The 16,105-nt window shown below is 44.4% G+C and overlaps 2 protein-coding genes across 6 annotated transcripts in view; one reads left to right on the top strand and one right to left on the bottom strand.

The window, feature by feature from the left end:
• The window catches only part of LOC109896663 (endochitinase A), a 71,659-nt gene extending 60,755 nt beyond the window's left edge, over positions 1-10,904 (top strand). For all 5 annotated transcript variants that reach the window (XM_031797463.1, XM_031797462.1, XM_031797464.1 and 2 more), the window contains 2 exons: positions 5,117-5,186; positions 9,072-10,904. In XM_031797463.1, coding sequence (XP_031653323.1) covers positions 5,117-5,186; positions 9,072-9,323 — 322 coding nt within the window. In that variant the 3' untranslated portion in view covers positions 9,324-10,904. The remainder of the gene's footprint in view (positions 1-5,116; positions 5,187-9,071) is intronic.
• Positions 10,905-13,469: 2,565 nt separating this feature from the next.
• On the bottom strand, positions 13,470-14,943 carry LOC109896673 (achaete-scute homolog 1a-like). Its single transcript, XM_020490971.2, has 2 exons — positions 14,172-14,943; positions 13,470-14,019 (listed from the first exon to the last, which is right to left on the bottom strand). The coding sequence occupies exon 1, from the start codon at positions 14,769-14,771 to the stop codon at positions 14,187-14,189; it is 585 nt and encodes a 194-aa protein (XP_020346560.1). The 5' UTR covers positions 14,772-14,943; the 3' UTR covers positions 13,470-14,019; positions 14,172-14,186.
• Positions 14,944-16,105: the final 1,162 nt, after the last annotated feature.

Genomic DNA, 16,105 nt, shown 5'->3' with positions numbered 1-16,105 from the left:
TCAGTATGTCTGTCCACTGTGTATGCATCAGTATGTCTGTCCACTGTGTATGCGTCAGTATGTCTGTCCACTGTGTATGCATCAGTATGTCTGTCCACTGTGTATGCATCAGTATGTCTGTCCACTGTGTATGCGTCAGTATGTCTGTCCACTGTGTATGCGTCAGTATGTCTGTCCACTGTGTATGCATCAGTATGTCTGTCCACTGTGTATGCATCAGTATGTCTGTCCACTGTGTATGCATCAGTATGTCTGTCCACTGTGTATGCATCAGTATGTCTGTCCACTGTGTATGCATCAGTATGTCTGTCCACTGTGTATGCGTCAGTATGTCTGTCCACTGTGTATGCGTCAGTATGTCTGTCCACTGTGTATGCGTCAGTATGTCTGTCCACTGTGTATGCGTCAGTATGTCTGTCCACTGTGTATGCATCAGTATGTCTGTCCACTGTGTATGCGTCAGTATGTCTGTCCACTGTGTATGCGTCAGTATGTCTGTCCACTGTGTATGTGTCAGTATGTCTGTCCACTGTGTATGCATCAGTATGTCTGTCCACTGTGTATGCATCAGTATGTCTGTCCACTGTGTATGCGTCAGTATGTCTGTCCACTGTGTATGCATCAGTATGTCTGTCCACTGTGTATGCATCAGTATGTCTGTCCACTGTGTATGCATCAGTATGTCTGTCCACTGTGTATGCGTCAGTATGTCTGTCCACTGTGTATGCATCAGTATGTCTGTCCACTGTGTATGCGTCAGTATGTCTGTCCACTGTGTATGCGTCAGTATGTCTGTCCACTGTGTATGCATCAGTATGTCTGTCCACTGTGTATGCGTCAGTATGTCTGTCCACTGTGTATGCGTCAGTATGTCTGTCCACTGTGTATGCGTCAGTATGTCTGTCCACTGTGTATGCATCAGTATGTCTGTCCACTGTGTATGCATCAGTATGTCTGTCCACTGTGTATGCATCAGTATGTCTGTCCACTGTGTATGCATCAGTATGTCTGTCCACTGTGTATGCATCAGTATGTCTGTCCACTGTGTATGCATCAGTATGTCTGTCCACTGTGTATGCATCGGTATGTCTGTCCACTGTGTATGCCTCTGTGTGTGTGTACTGTTTTGAGTGTGTTTGTGTATGCCTGTGAATATATTAAGACTACAACACGCCTAGTCAGGCCATTTAAAGCTGACCTGGGCAGTCATGATCCCAGTACAGAACCCCATCACACTGATTAGAGTTTGGGGCCTCTGTCACTACATTATGTGCCATATGCCACAGATTCCCACACACTGCACGTTTCTCCCTGGCCGTGCATTATGGCTGAGTACCAAGTACTGTGAGCAGGGCCCGCCTGAAGCTCCAGGGGTCAGGGGCTGCTCAGGGAGACACAGTCCAGTGTGAGAGCTTCCTCTCAGGGTGGATGAGGCCAGGGTCACGGGTCCCCTGATTTACGGCTGGCCCTTTGTGCGGCCCCGTGAAGAGGAGAAGAGGCTCCTACTCAATCCCATCTATGCCTATAGACTGTCTGACTTCTCAACGAAATGGAGAGAGACTGACTGGGGTGTTTAGTCTGGAAAGAAGTCATTGTGATCGTGATGATTCATTGTAACGTCCAGTACATGGAAATGGTACTCTTTTCAGAGAACTTGTAAATGGTTCCTGGATATATCTAACAGGGACCATGCCCAATCATTAACATCTCAGACAATACTGGCATATAATACTTCCAGAGTTTCCTAAACCGCCAATTTTCATCTGTAGGTCCTTAGATGGAAGTACAAGCTTCAAGACAAAGATCAGTTGTCTTAATACCCTTCCCTAAAAAACAATGGTGTCAGTCACTCATCTGGTCCTACCTGAACTAAATTGATCCTGTTACCTGCTCTAGCGTTAAACTAATCTGTAACTGTAGCCCAACAATACTACTCTCTGGCTGCCTTTGAGGAATCACCAGCATGAGTATCCCAAATAATGATGTACCATGCCATTATTTCCCCCTTCCCCCGCAACTCCCTTTCTATCCTTCACAACTTCAGTCAACTATTCAATCTAGTTCTCCCCTCTGTGCCTCAGTCTCTTTCTTTCTCTCTTTTTTTCTCTCTCTCTTTTTTCTCTCTCTTTCTCTCTTTCTCCCTGTCTCTCTCTCTCTCTCTTTCTCTCCTTCTCCCTGTCTCTCTCTCTCTCTCTCTCTCTTTCTCTCAATCTCTCTCTCTCTCTCTCTCTCTCTCTCTCTCTCTCTCTCTCTCTCTCTCTCTCTCTCTCTCTTTCTCTCTTTCTTTCTCTCTCTCTTTCTCCCTGTCTCTCTCTCTCTCTCTTTTTCTCCCTGTCTCTCTCTCTCTCTCTTTCTCTCTCTCTCTCTCTCTCTCTCGCTCTCTCTCTCTCTTTATCTCAATGTCTCTCTTTCTCTCTCTTTCTCTCTCTCTCTCTTTCTCTCTCTCTCTCTTTCTCTTTCTCTCTCTCTTTCTCTCTTTCTCCCTGTCTCTCTTTCTCTCTTTCTCCCTTTCTCCCTGTCTCTCTTTCTCTCTTTCTCCCTGTCTCTCTTTCTCTCTCTCTCTCTTTCTCTCTTTCTCCCTCTCTCTCTCTCTCTCTCTCTCTCAATGTCTCTCTCTCTTTCTCTCTTTCTCTCTTTCTCCCTGTCTCTCTCTCTCTCTCTCTCTCTCTCTCTCTCTCTCTCTCTCTCTCTCTCTCTCTCTCTTTCTCTCTTTCTTTCTCTCTCTCTTTCTCCCTGTCTCTCTCTCTCTCTCTCTCTCTTTTTCTCCCTGTCTCTCTCTCTCTCTCTCTCTCTCTCTCTCTCTCTCTCTCTCTCTCGCTCTCTCTCTCTCTTTATCTCAATGTCTCTCTTTCTCTCTCTTTCTCTCTCTCTCTCTTTCTCTCTCTCTCTCTTTCTCTCTCTTTCTCTTTCTCTCTCTCTTTCTCTCTTTCTCCCTGTCTCTCTTTCTCTCTTTCTCCCTTTCTCCCTGTCTCTCTTTCTCTCTTTCTCTCTCTCTTTCTCTCAATGTCTCTCTCTCTTTCTCTCTTTCTCCCTGTCTCTCTCTCGCTCTCTCTCTTTCTCTCTTTCTCTCTACTCTGGCGTGTTGCCCCTGACTCAGTCCATCTGTCCCTGTATAACACTGCTTCTCAGCCCTCCTTGTACATTGCTATTCCCCCAGGGCAGGTCACATGACCTGAGAGACACATTTCCATACAGCAGCAGCCCAATCAGAGCCAGGGTTGCATTCCCTTACAGGACACCAGTGGAGCCTCATGCCCTCACTGAACTCCCCTGAACCTAGAAGATCTGTAGTGGAATTTCACTCCTAGTAGTCTTTCCTCACTCTGACCTCTGTTGTTGGTGTGTGTGTGTGTGTGTGTGTGTGTGTGTGTGTGTGTGTGTGTGTGTGTGTGTGTGTGTGTGTGTGTGTGTGTGTGTGTGTGTGTGTGTGTGTGTGTGTGTGTGTGTGTGTGTGTGTGTGTGTGTGTGTGTGTGTGTGTGTGTGTGTGTGTGTGTGTGTGTGTGTGTGTGTGTGTGTGTGTGTGTGTGTGTGTGTGTGTGTGTGTGTGTGTGTGTTTTCTAGTGCATTATTTTGAATGAATCTAGCAAAAGCCGCATGATGGTAGAACAATAATTCTCAATGTTCCTGCCAATTCACTAGAGTGACTTAGACCACTGAGATGGAGGAGGTGTTCATTTGGCAATGAGCAGGGAAACCTGAGACCCTAGACGGTTGAACCGCTCACCTTTAAATAGACTGACCCACAATGCAATGTACCTCTCAGCCTCTTTCTTCTCACTTCTGAGTCCCTCCAAATGCATTCTCCTCTTCTTCTCCCTCAGACCTGCTTTTATTCATTCTCTCCTTCCTTCACACTTCATTCAGACCATCTGTGGCCTGCTCAAATCCCCCTCTTCCAAAAGCAAGTCTCAATTTCTCCCTGTCACTCGATTTTAACTGGGTCAGCATGCGTTTGCGTTCCAACACTGACCCCCAACCTCATCATGCCCCTGCCCCCCTAATGGAGGAGTGACCGCCAAAATGTTGGACATTACGTAAGTACGAAGTCTGCTGGGTTTTCCACGGCAGGGTGCCGTAGGAGGGCCAACAAAAGAAGTGGGTTAGGCTGCTATTATCCTCACTGGTCCTTCCCGGACCCATGTTTAGGGTGGCCATTATCATGACTGTCCTTCCCCGCACCGTCATTTGGGCTCTTTTACTGCAAACCAAGTGCAATTAATGATCATTAGCTGCCCTGTCTCCCCTCGTTCCCGTCAAGCCCCTCCCGTCTTGGCCCCGGTTAGGGAAGTGGGCCAGTCACAGTGCTGTGGGCACTCAGGCGTGCGCTCAACTCGATGGCAGAGTGCTGATTCCATTCTTTCCCCCTAACAGGCCATTCAGCACGTGGGCCTGGCCGGGGAGGGACAAGGGCTCATTAGCACGGGGGGCTCGTTAGAGACCGGGGGACGGCCGTCGCTGTGCCACACGCTGGACAGGAGAGGTCTGTCCCAACACAATCGTCTGTGTCTCTGTCTAATTATCTGAACGGGGACTAGATTGTGTCGGTCAGCGAATGGTCACATTGCACCAGAGCGTGCCCTGATCCCCGGTCTCCCCCTCTCCCTACCTCCACTGAACACCCCCCACCCTACTACTCCTCGCCCACCACCCTCACCACCCACTCACTGTCTCCATCCAGAGCGGTTTTATCCGTTAGCTGTGGCGGGATGTCCCCGTATCCATGGTCATTGTTTGGGGGACAGGCCACGGTGAGCAACCACAATGGGCTCAGAACACTTTACCATCACGTCTCCCCAAACACAGCATCACATGGGAGAGCCCCGCCAAAAAAACACCCGCCACAGGGACCCAGACCTCCCCAACTGGGCCACCTCTCCTGTTTTTCTGTTTACTCGCTCTTTCTCCCCTTTACCCTAACACTATTGTGACACTGTAGAGATATCCACACAGAGGTGTAGAGAGATTCATTTGGACCGTACGTGTGCATATTTATATGACAAAGAGGATGTTTCAAAAGGAGAGGGATTTTTACGTTCCTCTGAGGGACCAAAATCTTTTAGAGTTGCAGTGTCATGATTGTCTCCTGAATGACACTGTCTGTCTCTTTTTTTCCAGTGTATTTATGCGTTCCCTGATAAGCAAAATGGACTTCCATTCTTTGGCATTAAAGCTATACAAAGCAAAGGTAATGACAACATTTGGTTTGTATTATGTCATGCCTGTTGAATCAACATCTTCAGTATGGACGATGGTCTACCGTGCCTTCAGAAAGTATTCACACCCCTTGACCTTTTCCACATTTTGTTGTGTAATGACCTGAATTTAAAATATACACTGTAGATTAAATGTAGATTTTTTTTGTCACTGGCCTACACACAATAACCCATAATGTCAAAGTGGAAATATGTTTTTTCAAATTTTCAAAAAATGTATTCAAAATCAAAAAGCTGAAATGTCTTGAGTCAATAAGTATTCAACCCCTTCGTTATGGCGAGCCTAAATTAGTTCAGGAGTAAAAATGTGCCTCACAATTCACATAATAAGTTGCAGGGTGTAATGAACACGAGGGGAGACAGAGAGCTGGTTTCAAGTGCAGTGCGCAGTAGGTGTTTATTGCAATGGACCACAGGAGCAGGCAGAAGGTCATACACAGGAGGAGGCAGGTAGCTGGGTCCAGGGGCAAGCAGAAGGTCATACACAGGAGGAGGCAGGTAGCTGGGTCCAGGGGCAAGCAGAAGGTCATACACAGGAGGAGGCAGGTAGCTGGGTCCAGGAGCAGGCAGAAGGTCATATACAGGAGCAGGCAGGAAGCTGGGTCCAGGGGCAGGCAGAAGGTCATACACAGGAGGAGGCAGGTAGCTGGGTCCAGGGGCAAGCAGAAGGTCATACACAGGAGGAGGCAGGAAGCTGGGTCCAGGGGCAGGCAGAAGGTCATACACAGGAGGAGGCAGGTAGCTGGGTCCAGGGGCAGGCAGAAGGTCATACACAGGAGGAGGCAAGTAGCTGGGTCCAGGGGCAGGCAGAAGGTCATACACAGGAGGAGGCAGGTAGCTGGGTCCAGGGGCAAGCAGAAGGTCATACACAGGAGGATGCAGGTAGCTGGGTCCAGGGGCAAGCAGAAGGTCATACACAGGAGGAGGCAGGTAGCTGGGTCCAGGGGCAGGCAGAAGGCAGGCAGACAGGGGGTCCAAAAGGGCAACAGTTCAGGCAGGGAAAAGGCTAGTAACGTAGTTCGGGAGATCAGGCAATAGGTAGATAACAGGACATCCGATAGGCTAAAGTACAGGCAGGGAATAGGCTAAAGGCGTCATTAGTGAGGCAGGCAACAACTCTCATACACGGGAGTTATTCAAGGGAAACCCAGCGCTCCGAATGCCGTGTGTCACAAAACAAACAATACCTCACAGTGATGGGTTGCAAAGAACTGAACTAAATAGTGTGTGATAATGACATACAGGTGTGTGAACAGGTGATTAGAATTCAGGTGATTGGGATCTGGAGAGTGAGCTGCGTTCAGGGGGATCTACGTGTTTGAGGGTGTGAGTTGGAAGCAGACGTTACACAGGGACTCACTCTGTGTGCAATACTGGTGTTTAACATGATTTTTGAATGACTACCTCATCACTGAACCCCACACATACAATTATCTGTAAGATCCCTCAGTCGAGCAGTGAATTTCAAACACAGGCTCCCGAGTGGCGCAGCGGTCTAATGCACTGCATCTCAGTGCAATAGGCGACACTGGTTTGAATCCAGGGTGAATCACATCCGGTCGTGATTGAGAGTCCCATACGGCGCACAATTGGCCCAGCATCATTCGGATTTGACCGGGGTCGGCCGTCATTGTAAACAAGAATTTGTTCTTAACTGACTTGCCTAGTTAAATAAAGGTTCAAAACATATATATATATATTTTGAATAAACACAGATTCAACCACAAAGACCAGGGAGGTTTTCCAATGCCTCGCAAAGAAGGGCACCTATTGGTAGATGGGTAAAAAAATAACAGACATTGAATATCTTTTTGAGCATGGTGTTGTTATTAATTAAACTTTGGATGATTTATCAGTACACCCAGTCACCACAAAGATGCAGGCGTCCTTCCTAACTCAGTTAGGAAACCGTTCAGGGATTTCACCATGATGTCAATGGTGACTAAAACAGTTAGAGTTTAATGGCTGTGATCGGAGAAAACTGAGGATGGATCAACAACATTGTAGTTACTCCACAATACCAACCTAATTGACAGAGTGAAAAGAAGGAAGCCTGTACAGAATAAAAAATATTCCAAAACATGCATCCTGTTTGCAACAAGACACTAAAGTAATACTGCAAAAAAATGTGACAAAGCAATTCACTCTTTGTCATGAAAACAAAGTGTTATGGTTGGGAAAAATCCAATACAGTACATTACCACTTCATATTTCCAAGCATAGTGGTGGCTGCATTGGGTTTTGGGTATTCTTGTAATCATTAAGGACTGGGGAGTTTTTCAGAAAAAAAACAAAAACAGAATGGAGCTAAGCACAGGCAAAATCCTAGAGGAAAACCTGTTTCAGTCTGCTTTCCATCAGACACTGGGAGACTAATTCACCTTTCAGCAGGACAATAACCTAAATCAGGGTTTCCCCAACTCTGTCCTGGGGCCCGTCCTGGGTGCACTTTTAGTTTTTTGCCCTAGCACTACACAGCTGATTCAAATTATCAAAACTTGATAATAAGTTGGTCATTTGAATCAGTTGTGTAGTGCAGGGCAAAAAACAAAACTTGCACCCAGCGGGGGCCCCAGATCCAAGTTTGGGAAACCCTGACCTAAAACACAAGGCCAAATCTACAATCAAATCTCTTGCTTACCAAGACAACATTGAATGGCCGAGTTACAGTTTCGACTTAAATCTGCTTGAAAATCTACGTCAAGACCTGAAAATAGTTGTCTAGTAATGATCAACAACCAATTTGTCAGAGCGTGAAGAATTCTGAAAATAATAATGGGTAAATGTTGCACAATCCAGGTTTGGAAAGCTCTTAGAGACTTACCCAGAAAGACTCACAGCTGTAATCACTGCCAAAGGTGATTCTAACATGTATTGACATTACAGTATTTTGTGTCGATGTCAATTAAATCCATTTTAATCCCACTTTCTGAAGGCACTGTATATTCATGTGGTAGTGATATTCAATATAATTCAGGTAGTTTGCTTACTCTCTAACTGTAAAGCCCATCTTTACCATGTATAGTTTAACATTTACCATAATCACTCTCATGAAGGTATTTTCATGCTTACATCACAAGATCTCTTCCAACCTGCGGTACCTCTCCCTCTTTCATGGCCCCGGGAGGGTAATTACAGTGAAATAAAGACTTGGTAAACACTTTGAAGGGCATTTCAAATGAAAGCTTAGTAAAACTAGCTTTTTCCAGAAGGACCAAGTGCATCTATAGAAAGAGAGAGAGAGAGAGAGGCTCCTTTTCGCTTTCATGGATTGCGGGGCCTTAATCTCATTAAAGTGCCCAGCGGTGTACCTCCCGCGCCGCTCCGCCCCTCCCTCCATTTAATCAGCCCTGAGACACACTACCACTCATCTCAGATGGACCAGGGTTATAGGATGGCCATTCACAAGAGGCAAGGCAGCCCGTCGCATTCAAATGGGGAGGGCAGGCCGACGGGGCTGCTGAAAGGCACATAGGGAACATGAAAGCATGTGGCCATGGGTGTGGAAACTGAGCCTGGTCTAGGTGGAGGAAGGCTTTGTAATTATAGAGCTGGTGGTAGGGATAGGGTTGTTAACTGGGCTGCAGGAGCTGGAGGGTAGAAATGGGCTGATTGCCAGAGGATTATACCCCCTCCCCCCAATTATTACCTAGAATGCATTTAACTGTGCAAACAGGTGCACTCATACAAGACTAGAAACAAGCCGATGTAACATGAGACGCTAGGAGAGGCACACACGTACACAAGACACACACACACACACCTCTGCCCTGTCTAAACCAAGTCCACACCATTGCATATTGAAAAGGCCCCTCTTTTTTTCCACCTGTATTGACATGATGTTTGTCCCTCTACAGCAGCTGTTCATGTTCCTGCTGGAGGGGCAGTCAGGGGGCGCTGTGGCCCAGCAGGGCTGTATCAGCGCAGAGCAGCTCCTAGTGGAGCTCAAGGCCGGGGGCATCCGACCAGAACAAGAGGAAGCCATCAAACAGGAGCTCCGACACATCAGCTCCCTGGACCTGCTGGACTTCCTGGCGTACCTGCCCCTCTTCGTCCTAATCCACAACTCAGTCATCGCCAACCCACTGGATGACTCCAGCAACCTGTGATGTCATCGGCTACACAGGCTTGACCCTATCTGTCATTAGCTACCACACACTGTGGCAACAGGGTTCCAGGGTTCTCTTTCTAAAACGATAGCCAATGCACCCAAAGCTGTTTTTGAGATGTGGTTTTTTCGGGGGGTGGAGGGCACATTTCATGTAACAAGGTCGACATTCTGAGAAATTTCTTCAAAGGGGCTTTGGAGACACCCTTTGGAATATGCATTGATAAATAGCCTACTGAAGGTGGATGTCTAAGCTTGAGAATGGTGCTGTCTATGGTACTGAAATATGCAGGGATTTTCAGTTGCGGTTCATGCATCGGTAATACACTGAATAGGGACATAACACGTTTAGACTCCAGTTAGACAAGGGATACACAATTGTTGCTCATGGGGGACCAAATCCTAAAATGCAAGATGCAGGTGCAACTTCAAACTTTTGCACAAATTAAGCATTGATTTAATGCATGATTTATGCCAAACCTTTGTGCGGGTTTTTAAGATAGGGGGGGTGAATATAATGGCTCTCCACCGCTTTAGTAACTGAGTAATGTGGCATTATGAAAATAAAATAAATGAAGCATGACCTAACCTAAATCTCCTATGTGTTTTCAATCATCTCCCTCAGCTTTAAGTGAGAGGGTCCGGCAAGAAATTACAAATTAGATATGGCAGTTCTTTATTTAATTTCCCTCAGGCTTGACAGAGTCGGGGAGGAAAGCGTTAATGCACTCTGACAGGCGGTCATGGAATTGTTCAGACCATTCATTGCTGTTTTCGGGTAGCTGTGTCATAGAAATTCTATAATGCCTAATAAGGGTCCTAAAGATAGCTATACATACTGCCTGTTGTTTTTGTGTCTTGTGCCCTTCTTGGTAAGCTCTAGTTTTATTTCATCTTTATTGTAACCCTTTCCTGCAGTCAAATGATCAGACCGCCCTCTAGTGCAATCATGGGTGGAATGTTATTCTTTTTTCAGAATGAATCAAAACAATATTTTTTTTACAACGAAAACTCTGTGTTTCTATGTCAAATGGTTTCGTGTTTCAGTCTTCTGTGATGTAGATAAACTATAATGTTTGGATGCAAACTCAAAATGTAATACATTTTCAGTTGCCTAATTATAATTTAAGGCCATAACCGTGTGTGAGGTGTATACTTTTGTTTCAAAGTACAGTAGATTTGTTTGACTACCAAGAAAGACTGTGACCCTGACGTAGCCCACTGTAGTAAAAGGCTAACAGGGAGTTCCATTGAGGGCAAGGTCTATTTACCAAGCGAGCCCAGCATATACATCATTGACTAAATACAATATAATACAAATTGGCCTGTACAAAATTACAAACACACTCAAGAAATGATACAGTGACTCGTATGTCTAAAGGTTATTAATGATGTCCGTGAGGCAGTGATGTGTACTGAACCTGTCACCAGTAATAAAATGAGGTGCTGTGTTAAACTGCATTTAAAGGTGTTTATGAAGTGGCTGCTGCATTCATATAGATGATGTCACCATAGTCTAGGAACTGTAGGAACTGTAGGAACTGTAGGAATGTCAATAAAATGATCTGCGTGCTACTATTAAGCGAGAGGCAGGACTTGTTTCTACAGAAGAAGCCCATTTTATTCTCAGCTTCCTCACTAAATCATCTATATGCTTTTTAAAAGACAGCCCATCGTCTATCCAGATGCCCAGATATTTGCATGCAGGGACACAATCGATGTTCACACAATCTAAAGTACATGTGCTCTAGAAAACATATACTTTCATACTAGTTTGAGGTCAATAAAGGTTTTCTGTAAATCAATGAAGGCAGATTGATGATCAGATAGAGCCTTGTCAACAGAGAGGGGCAGCAGAATACACAGCAGTATGCCCACAAGTGAAGGTTACACATTTGTACAGACAAACCAATATTGTTTATATACTGTAGTTAGTCAAATGTACAGGACCCAAAATCGAACACTGTGGGACACCTTTCGTAATATCAAGGAAACCTGACTTAAGGTTTCAGAAAGGTTTCAGAAAATACACATTGTGTCCTGTCTATAAAGAACTTGGTCTCAGCAATAGATTTAAAATCAGTATTTGTCCACCTAGAGAGTTAGATAATGGTGGATTATACACAATGCCCAGGCTTTATGTGGTACTATGCTCCACTCAAATAAAATGTAGGCCTTGTAGCCAAGCTTTCGAATATATTCTTATGTGGCTACATTTTTACCTGATAAATCATTAATGAAACATCAGCTATGCTGTTTATCTTGGTGTCAAGGAATTGTATATTGTATTGTGGTAAGAGCAATAACTGCTGAGCAATAACCCTTTCAGCTAGAGATAGTGGTGAATAATACCTGGCACTCTTAGACGATATTCCCTCTGGCAGCTTGCACGCAACAAATGGTTAAACTGTTTTTTTCTTCGCAAGGGCATTTGTTGAGTGCTAGTCGCGCGCTGCTGTATGAAAGGCACACGCCGTCAGCCAATTCAATGCGCGGTCTCCTCTCCACCACTAGACAACCGCATTCACTCATTAAACCAGGCACGCGCCTCGAAGCAAACGCGTCCTACCTGTCAAACTCGATGCTTCTTTGCCTCGGGGAATAGAAAGGTACCTGAACTAGACATATTGTAATCTAAAATATTTAATCGGTCTTTGTTTCATTGATTGAATCTTACAAACCAAGGAAAACAAGCCTATCAACTTTAGTTCTTATTTTCAATGACGGCCTTTGTACCTTGTCAGCTCTGGGATTTGAACTTGCAACCTTACGGTTACTAGTCCAAAGGTCTAACCACTAGGCTACCCTGAGTTTAACCAAACAACTACAAATTATGTCCTTCCCGTTGATTATGCTTAATGTCAGTTTCAATATATAGCCTACAGTGAAGCAGAATGTTATGTGCACTCTTTGCAAAACTGTTTGAATGTCTATTTTTTACCCTGTAGGCACCTGCAATTTACCACAGGTGAGATAATTTACACGTAGGCTAAACGAGAATAACTTTTCAAGCTTTACGTGTTTTCTTGTCATTGCATTTAACTTTATTTTCAGAGCTTAAACCCTAAAGTTCTATATGATTCAGAATCGTAATTTTGATGGTTTGTCAACGAAATAAGTCGGTTTCAATTACAAATAGGATTGCTTGTTTTACAGAATTGCACAATATATTAGAAGTTCCAAAAACATCGTCAGCTGATAGAATTCACTGTTATTTATACAGTTTCGTTTACTAAAGTTGTGTTTAGAGTTTATTGTAAGGGATTTCACTGAGAGGATGGCATAGACGGATTAACGGAGCCATTGTCACAACTGTGACTTTTCAAGTGCTATTTTTGGGTGCTACACATTAGCTACATATTTTTCTCTCTCTCTGATATGCACGCGCTTGCGCGCTGCAGCTTTGAGCTGGTGCACAACAGAATTGACATGCAGCATCAACACTCCAAAATTCATGACACGTCTCAGCTAGCCTAACGCCAGGCGAGATGTATTATCACCCCATTAAGTGCCCTCGGGCTATAAACAGGGCTATTGGATTCTTGAGGAATCGAATTTACTATTGTTGCATTACTCTATTTGTATGTTAATACCTTATATTACAGAATGTACCGTTTTTTACGCATATGGAGACACACGTAAAATGTGTAATATGGGACGAATTCGTTGGTGGAAGTGTGCATAAAATAGGTTATATTTCTATTTTAAAAAATGTAGCAGAAATATATTTCATCCCCCATTCTCCTATATCATTTCTCCCATCCCATCTCCAGTCAAACACACTGTAACTAAAAGTGAATGTAAAATACAAACGTAAAAAGTCTGAGGTACAAAAGGAAATACTAGAAAATGTTTTATTATGAGACTAGAGTGTAGAAAATATGGTTATAGGCTTTTCTCTTTTCAACCAACATGATATAAGTAAAGGCAGTGTGGAGCTGGCAGTATAGCAATAGACAATGAATCGCCATTGTGCTCTGTTTGGACAATAGCTGCATAACCTTTGATCATCGTGAACTCCATGTACAATAACATGTATTTCCTATTAAATAAGACACATTGGTGCTAAAAATAAAACGTCGGAGTGTCAAACCCCTTCTTGAAACCTCATTAATCAATGACCATACACAGAATAGCCAGCTGCAGAGCATTATACAAGTCTAAAATAGGCAAGAGGTAAGAGCAACTTATCAATATAAATATATACAAAAGAAAACATCTAAAAAATATATCTTTTACATACAAAAATATCTTGATATATTTCAAAAACATGTTTGATATAGAATTTCATATAATAAAATCCGCACATTGGAAGCATTTTAGAACTAAATGTCACAGGAGTTTACAAAGAAGGGTTGATGTTCTTTGATTCGATTAAGCATAGTTCGAGAACAACATTTTAAATTATGTTTTGTGTGCTGATGTAAAATCACTTTTGAAATATTGTTTTCGTGGGCGAATGTGCTGGAAGGTTGGATTCCCACGCTGTCAGACATGGAGAGCCCGTTTTCTTTTTAGTCCTTTGGCTCAACACTGGCCTGCATGTCCGCAGTTTCTCCGGTTGCAAGGGTGGACTGGTTCGTGGACGACCGGAGCAGAACGCCAGCTCAGTGCGTCTTGTTCTAGAAGGCGCGAGCTCCTCTGTGATCCTCCCGAGCACATGCTGAGGCTTTACATCGTTCAATTGATCCATATTCCTATAATAACGAACAAGAAAAGTAGGCAAGACATTAGTTCAGTTATTTTCAGTTGATCTTGAAAACGTAATAATGCAAATATTCATTATAACAAAGCATAATACAGTACTTGTAGAATATGAATGATAGGCCTATTATAAAAACATTCGTACCATATAGGCTGATGCTCAGAACCAGTTGGTGAAGTCCAGGAGTTCCTGCTCCTCGGGACTGAGAGGGTCGTAGGACCCCTCATCGGACGAGTAGGAGGACACTGGAGAGCCTGCCATGGAGTTCATCTCGTTGGGGTAGTTGTTGGGCGACAGGACTCCGGACTGAAACGCCGCGCTCACGGCGTCGTGCTCATCCAAAAGTTGCTGCAGTGCGCGAATGTACTCCACCGCGGACCGTAACGTTTCCACTTTGCTCATCTTCTTGTTGACCGCGCCATTGGGGACGTGTTCCCGGAGAGTGGCGAAGCCGTTGTTGACAAGTTTCACTCTGTTGCGCTCCCTCTCGTTCCGCCGCGCCACGGTGTGCGGCTGCTGCTGCGGCAGGCTGTACCCAAAGCCGGCAAAATTCAGCCTCCTCTTGCATCTTAGCAGCTCTGGCGAGGATGAGCGCTGCCTCTTCACCTTGGATGCTGACTTGCCGCTCCCTTGGCTGCTGGTAGGGCTGAGCTGGATACTCTGCGCTGCGGCAGCAAAGAAGCAGGAGGGCGGAATGAATTGCTGCTGGCTCACATTTATTTCCATCTTGGCTGTGATGTCCATTGGCAAGTATTGAAATATAAAAATAAGAGTTGCAGAGAATCTCAGAGTTCTTCTTTGGATAGATCGGTAGCAGTGCGTCCTGCTCGTGGCGTTCACGTGTGGCTTAATGCTCACTTTAGCCTTGTTTAATGGGCGGTCTTGTGGGCTTCTGCCTCGCACACTCCTCAGTCTGAACTGAGTCCTGAGAAAGGCTAGTAACAGGGCTTATACACTGGCAACCCCACGCGCTGGACCTGACCACGCCTCCTCCTCGTGCTAGTTGTATTCACCTTGGCTCCTGTGCTGTTGCAAAGCGTACGCCGGACGCGTGCCACTTGAACCACTGAACAAACAGTCACCAGATCACAACTGGTTGCAGCATGCAGACTTGTTCCAGATGTTTTGAGAAGTAATAGAATGTTACTTTTCATTCAACTCTGCTTTGCAAATCTACCACCGGATTGCATGATTACGCATGATGCTCCTCATAGAAAATGTATAAAAATAGAGCTTCTTTGGTTCAGAAATGCACCTTATTTGCGAGATATATTGAATTGTTTCGTGGCGAATGAGAGACTGACGGTCTTGTTCATAAAATTTGGCCACAGTTTGATATAATTTAAAATAAGATCTAGATCGAAAGACAAATGAGGTGTAATTTAATTGTATGTGTAAAATGAGTAAAACGTGTCCCTTATGGGCGAATCAAACAACTTCAGATTTATTTTTAATATATAATTTTTTAAATAGCTTATACAAGCGAACCTATTAGGCTCTACTAGCTTTTTACGCATGTATATCACCAATTTCCCAAGTGGACCGAAAAGTAGTGCTGAAAGGCAGCTCTCAAACTCTGACGGACCTTAAAGGCGCTTATAAAAGATTTAAGATTTAGTTGTTTGCATTGTCTTTGCGGTCCATACAGTATGGGCAGTATACTATAAGGTATACCTTATAGACCCCATTGACTGTAAGTTGTTTGGAACACTGTCGGGTTGGCAGGCACAAGCAGACCCCACAGTCTTGGATGATCCACAGTTTATTGTTAACACTTTTACAACCGCATTTGAATGCTTCGTCTTTCAAAGAATGGAGCTTTGTCCAGCAGAGGCGAATTTCCCACTTTCATTAGGCTAGAGCTAATCATCAACATCGGAGAGGCGAAACGGAAGGGTAAATCTGAGAAGAACCATAAGAAGGACGCATTCGAGGATGTTTTGTGTATGATTTGATACACCCTATTTTGTTACAGTAACGACTCGACACAGTGTATTTCGACAGTTTTGTTTTATTTTAAAGGGCAGCATAATAGAACATGTCTTTCACTGAGAACAAAACCAACCGACTCCACTCAT

The sequence above is a fragment of the Oncorhynchus kisutch genome, linkage group LG19 (genome assembly GCF_002021735.2).
Source record: "Oncorhynchus kisutch isolate 150728-3 linkage group LG19, Okis_V2, whole genome shotgun sequence".
NCBI lineage: Eukaryota > Metazoa > Chordata > Actinopteri > Salmoniformes > Salmonidae > Oncorhynchus > Oncorhynchus kisutch.
This window is presented reverse-complemented; position numbering and strand designations above follow the sequence as displayed.

Excerpts from the sequence above, each read along its gene's own strand:
- LOC109896673 (XM_020490971.2), bottom strand. The coding sequence starts at position 14,771 with ATGGACATCACAGCCAAGATGGAAATAAATGTGAGCCAGCAGCAATTC.